The 6,621-nt window shown below is 41.5% G+C and overlaps 1 protein-coding gene across 1 annotated transcript in view; it reads right to left on the reverse strand.

Moving 5' to 3' along the window:
• Window positions 1-319: 319 nt before the first annotated feature.
• The window catches only part of mapkapk3 (MAPK activated protein kinase 3), a 62,365-nt gene continuing 56,063 nt past the window's right edge, over window positions 320-6,621 (reverse strand). Inside the window, exons 8-10 of the mRNA XM_017711266.2 lie at window positions 6,396-6,481; window positions 4,236-4,316; window positions 320-3,319 (exon numbers count right to left, since the gene is read on the reverse strand). Of these exons, the coding sequence (XP_017566755.2) occupies window positions 3,167-3,319; window positions 4,236-4,316; window positions 6,396-6,481 (320 nt within the window). The 3' untranslated portion in view covers window positions 320-3,166. The remainder of the gene's footprint in view (window positions 3,320-4,235; window positions 4,317-6,395; window positions 6,482-6,621) is intronic.

Raw genomic sequence — 6,621 nt, forward strand, 5'->3', positions numbered from 1 at the left:
TTCTGTAGCTCAGCTCAGACTCAACCGTTTGAAAGAATTTACAATTTCTTTTCTTTACTCTCGTTTACTCTAGTCTATCCACGTTCTCTCACTACAATACCCAGCAGGCATTACACAAATGAGTAATGAAACCATTATGAATTGACAGCGATAAAGCAGAGTCAAACAGCCTTCCATCATGCACCCCACTGCCAAAGCACTTGCTCCTCCCCCCTTCAATACGCATCATCAGAAGGTTTTCAAGTCTTTAAACATGAAATTCTCACCCCTGGGACAACTGCAGCACCACGGCAGGGACAGAAGGCTTGTTTACAACAGATAAAGTGGCGGTTACATGTTTAATTTTGGCCAGAGTGTCCCTTTAAATGCATTTCTTTTTGCTCAATTCATCATCAAAATGACCGATAGATTGATTGGTTACTGATATAATAGATAGTGACAGCCCTACTCATATACATGCATACAACACACACAATTACATGTGGCTGTTACAGTTATTACATTATCATATAAGCAACAGACACAGTCAGTTCATAATCATAATCTTGTCTGTCTATACACATACAGGCACATGGGCACTGAGACTGCACACTATACCGTTTGTATTAAGGGCCTTTGCATTACTGGTGTCAGAGAAGGCGGCGATATGCAAATCAGCCCTGCACTGAATTTGTTTATTTGTCAGCATTCTGACCAATCGCAGGCATCCTGGGGGTGTTCATGAATCCAAAAAATGGTCAATCTTTAAAGGAATAGTGCGGCAAAAAATCATACATTTTCCACAGACCCCAAATGCGGCCAGCCAGCCAAGATTTTTGGTGTCCTAAATGTGACGTGATGCAGATGCAAATGTGGTTTAGCGTTAAACGTCTATCAGTGCCATTTTACTTATTTATTATGACTTGTTTTTTATGTACTTTATTGAAGCAAATATATGTTTATCAATGCATTTATGAAAACAGTTGGGTGACTATTGACTTACAGTGTTTGTTAGCACCGTTAGCCTAGCAGCACCCGCTCAAAATGTGGACACTAAGGCCCAGTCCCATTTCACCTCTTGCCCCAACCGCTCAGCCGTTAGCCCTCTACGTCTAGGGGGTAGGGTGCCCTGATTCTTGTCGAGATAGAGGGGTAGGGCGAAGTGTTGGGGCTACATGACCCTCAGTTTTTTCTGAGACTCTCTCCAAACTGAGTGTTATTAGGAAAAAAGGAAAAATCAGCCCACAAATGAAAGTATTTTCTCCATTAAAAATGACTATGACTGTTTTATTATCTTAGCTTAATGCCGTTTCAATGTATTATGGTCCTTTTCTTCACAACAAGCTTAAAAAATCTTGGAATTTCTGTTGTGACATCTGAAGAATGTAACTGCTGCACCATTTAAGGTGGAGCGGGAAAATTTGAACGAGGAGCTGGTGAATAGCCGACTTCAACTTCACATCACTGAAGAATGAGAGGGGGGTGATAATAAACAATTGCCCCCCTCTTTGAAGGCGTATGATGCCCTAAATGTAACTAAAGCCCAGCAGTGAGGAGCCGAACTTCACCCTCCTCTGCTGTCCCTGCAGACGGGCAGGGTCGCCTACAGAGCAGCGCAGGTAGCTGTTAATGAAGCGATGCTCTTCTTATTTGAGGCTCCCATTTCATAGAGGAAGATTTCACTCACTACCCCTTGTAACTCAGTTCTAACGCTCGAGAACAACGGGTAGGGGCAACAATGAGAAACAGGGTTGGGCCTAAACATGTCTTGGCTGATCGAATGCAATTAGGGTATAACGGAAAAACATGTACGTCTGATTTTTTGTTGAACTAGTCTTTTAATCACATCTCATCAAATCCTCATTGTGTTTTGAGATTATTGCAAGGTAGAGACGGCACAATGCAGCTTTTTCACCCCCCGATACCTTCAAAGCTTTAGTATCAGAGTATTAGCTATTCTTAATTGTAGCACTTCACTTAAGATGAGGTTATAAACAATGCAAATGTGCCCTGAAACGTACAGCGTGGTTCTTAAGGTCCAGCTGAGTACCTTAAATCAGGGGTTCTCAACCTTTTCCACCTTAAGGTTCACTTTTTTATCACTAGACAAATAAAAAAAATATATTTTAGGGAAAATTTCAACACAGTGATGTTTAGGTGCCACAATATGCAATGTTTATGACTAGAAATAAGCTATCAGCAGATTAGGCTAACATAAACTTGTTATATGTATATACAGAAATCAGGCAACATGGTGGCATATTAAGCAAAGTTTTTCACTTGCAAGTGAACGACTGCTACTTCGAGGGAGTGTATTTAGTTTCTAATGGCACGGGGCCACTGATGCAGGGCTTGTATTAATATTCTTTACTGTTTAATAAAAATCATGCTTCTTTTTTATTATTAAGCCAGTTTTTTCACAGATTTTTCTGACAAAATGCTATAACCAGCCCACTATGGACCACTGGCTCCTCCTCAGTATTGGCCCAAGGGCCAACAGAGGGTGCTTGGCCCAGTGAAGGAAGTAACCCTGCCTTAAATGACTTTTAGTATCTACACTACATTCTCTTTCCCAGAGAAAAGGTACATGTTTGTACACATGAGGTACATATTTGACTTCTTTTCACTGCTTTTTCAAAGTACCCGCCCAACTGTGTGCACAGTTAACAGGACAAGACACAGTGAGCAGGTGCTATTTCAGGACAGGTTTGTTACAGGACTGGATCACGTTCATTTCTCAACAGCAGCGTTTTCTAGCTACTGACCCGACATCGATACATGGTATCAGATCGGTGCCATCTCTACTGCAATGCCAACCTCGATAAACAGCAAAACAACAGCAGTACTAGTGTTCGGTCCGTATCGTGCAGCTCTAACAGGCACTCACAGCTAACGGGTCCTAATGCTGGTTATAGTGAACTGAGTGAGTGGTGGAGTCACTGCAGCTGTGTGCTGACTCAGCAATTTTATACGTCCTCCCTTTCACCCCCTCCTCCACACTAGCGCGCTCATTTCCTCTCCTTCTTCACTCATCCTCCCATCTGTCCGTCCTGCCATCATTCCATCCGTTCACACTTTCTCTGATCTCTGTCTTCTTCTCGGCTTCTTCATCAATCAATCAGTCAATCAGTTCATCCATTTCCTCTCCTCCGATCAGCTGATCTGTCCACGCTCCCTCTCTCGTCCCTCACTGGCTGTTGCAGACTGCGCTCTTCCCGCTGGCCGCCGCCGCTTTCTTCCGTCTCTTGTTGAGCAGCGGGTTGCTGGACGTGTCCAGGTCCTTAATCTTCACCTGGTCGTAATCCACACGCATGGTCGCAAGAGCGCTGGTCATTTCCTCCTACAGAGAGGAAGTGAGTGAGAGAGACAGACAGGCAGTTAGAAAGAAAGAAAGAGAAACAATAGAATAGAAAGAAAACAATACAAAAGAAAAAAAGGGAAGAAAGAAAAAAATGAAAAAGAATTAAAAGGAAAGAATAAAGGAATGAAAGGAAAAGAGGACAAAACAGAAAGAAAGAAGATAAACAATAGAAAGAAAAAATACAAAAGCAGAAAAGAAAGTAGGAGGGAGTAAATAAAGAAAGACAAAATAAAGAACAAAAAGATCGAAAGAGAGAAAATATAAGAAAAGCAAAGAAGAGCAATGAAAAAGAATTAAAGAAAAGAAAGAAAAAAGGAATGAAAAGAAAAAGGGAATAAGAAAGAAAAAAAATGGAAGGAATAAAGGAAATAAAGAAAAAAGGCAGGCAGACAGACAGACAGACAGAAAGACAGAAGGATGGAAAAAAAAGAAAGAAGAAAGAAGGAAAGGTAATCTAATGTGATCTGATGTAGCTAACATTTTAACCATGCTGCCCTCTTGTGGATTTTGCTGCAAATTACAGTGAAATTTAGATGCAAATTTGATGATTGATATGAATGAAAATTAAGTATTACAAATAAAATAAATTCCCATTTATTTTCATTATAATTATTATTATTGACATTAAAAATAATGTTATTACTCAATAACAAAAAAAAAAAATTCTGTATGTTTATATCCATCCATCCATCCATCCATCCATTTTCCAAGCCGCTTCTCCGTCAGGGTCGCGGGGGGGTGCTGGAGCCTATCCCAGCAGTCTTCGGGCGAAAGGCACGATACACCCTGGACAGGTCGCCAGTCCATCACAGGTATGTTTATATCATGTTATGTTTTAGTATTAAATTGCATGCCCATAGGTGTCCAGCAGGGGTCAGAGTTGTCTGCTGCTTACCTTCACTTCATCCCACATCTCTCGGTCCTCAGTGAGGACCCGCGTGGTGTGCAGCGGCGTCGGAGGGACCACCATAGATCGCTGAAAAACACAAAAAAACAAAAATCAGCTGAAAAAGAAAAACTACTCACAACACAAACACAACCTCACTACAGCTTTATACCCCAGAACTACAGTTAACGCTCACAGGTGTTGAACTGGCCTCAATCATAAGGGTTTTGTCAGGTTTCACTGGCTTTGCTGTACGATACAGTGCACACAGCCACGTTGCCAGATTTGCGGTTGGCCCACCAAATTAAAATAGTTTGAAAATGTAATGATCAGATCTGATGATCTGATCAGAATCTGAAGTTTATTTGCCAAATTTATGAAGCACACAGGACGGGCAGCTTTATGCAAACGTTAGGCTGGAGAATTTCTGCAGGACCTGGCAACCCTGCCTGCTCTAGAGAATGCCAGATAGATCTGTGGACTAAAGATAAGCAGGTGAGCTAAAGGCCAGAGATATTTTAAGTTGATAAAAGATTGAAGCTTATAATCTTTGGTGATTATAATTAATTCCAATTAAAACAAAAGGTAAAAATAAATAAGAACTACGGCACGTAAACATTGCGGTGATGCTTCTAAATGTTGCTGGTAATTAATAAGTGCGTTTACATGCGATCCTAATCGAATTTCTGCAGTTATCCAAACGGTCCTGTAAACACCAAACTACGATCTAGAAATCCGATTTAGAAATCCGATAAAGAGGCTGGATTTTAGCGGAGTAATCAGATTCCTCAGTGCATGTAAACATTTACTCGGATTTCTTTCGGATTTCTCATGTGCGAAAAACAGACGGCGGTACCAGATATAAGTGAGCGGCATCGCAGAGAGATCGCCTTTTGTAGCTGCACTGAAACCAAACACGAAATTGAGGATTTCAAATTTCTTCATCTTCTAGATCAGAGGTCACTAATAGGCAGACCGTGGTCTGAGTCCAGACCCAGACTCTGTCCTACGTGGACCTGGGCCTGTAACTGATATTTCATTTCGACCCGGTGGTCCTATTTTAATTGGCATAACTTTTCTAGCCTTTATGGTACCGGTTTACCAGGCCAGGAGACTCACAGACCAATCACGTGTTTTAAAAATCACACGTGACGCTACTCAGCCAATCAGATCTGTGCATTACGATGAGCACTGAGACCCGAGTGAGTGACGGAGAAGTCGGAGAAGAACGTGAGTCGGAGGTTAATTCAAATGTTGTTGAAATGTGACTGAATTGTACTTTAGTTGATTTGCCATTCAGTTGTTGACTGTATAAGATGTTGATATTCCTACTAGGCTACTTCAGTTTACAGTACATGGCACTGAATCATAACGCAAGTTAGACATAATGAGGTTCCGGAGCTTCGCTTGAGGAAATGTTCTCTAACTGGACCTTGTTGAATTTTAATGAAATGAAGTTTGAGTTTTATGTTACGTTTACGCCGCGTCTTCTTCTGTGAGCTTATCGGCTGGTCGCAAAGCAGAAATCTGATGACTGTCTGACTCCGGTAGACCTGAAGCTTCCCCATCATCTGAGTACTCAAGCGCATGTAAACGTGTTGATCGGATTACTGACAAAATCTGATCTTCTGCAGGTATTAAGTGCATGTAAACGCACTCAGGGTGGAGGGTTTTCTTAGAGGAAATACTGACAAACTAATGTGGTTAATTGCTGTTTTTCGTAACCTCCATCATATCACAGAGAACACTGCCATGACCGAAGCGCTAACTATGAACTAGAAATGGGCGATATGGCAAAAACATAACATTGTGATACTTCGAGAAATTTTCACGATACACGATGTCACGATATTTATTTGTGCAGACCTCGGATCAGTTGGACCTGAGAAAAAAGAGCCAGTAATGCTACATTTGAAAACATATAAGCAAAAGCTGTGAATGAAACTTTGTTGCACCAAATCCAGTTCAACAGGACTAAATTTGCTCACTGGCCAGTGTCTGCAAGTCCAAGATATATTCAGAAAAGCATCTTGTGTTGTGGCATAAATGATCACGATAATGATCTATACTGTCATATTGCCAGTCACTCTGCTGTGGAAGTACCATCCCGGCTTAACAGGTCGAGAGGCACCAACACCTTCATTATAAATGCTTACTATGAACACTCACATTGATCCAGGGATGGTTCATGAACTGCGTAATGGTCATCCTCTCATTGGGGTCAGTCTTCAGCAGCTGGTTAATCAACTGCTTGGCTAACGACAGGAGAGACGAGAAGTGAGCTGCCAACACACACCGTCACAAATACACTCACACAAGTATTAACAGTCATGTTTTAGTGGACCAGTAAAGGCCAAAACATTTAACCCCTTAGTGCCCAGTTTGTGCACATTTC

Source organism: Pygocentrus nattereri, chromosome 21, assembly GCF_015220715.1.
Source record: "Pygocentrus nattereri isolate fPygNat1 chromosome 21, fPygNat1.pri, whole genome shotgun sequence".
In the NCBI taxonomy this organism is placed as follows: domain Eukaryota; kingdom Metazoa; phylum Chordata; class Actinopteri; order Characiformes; family Serrasalmidae; genus Pygocentrus; species Pygocentrus nattereri.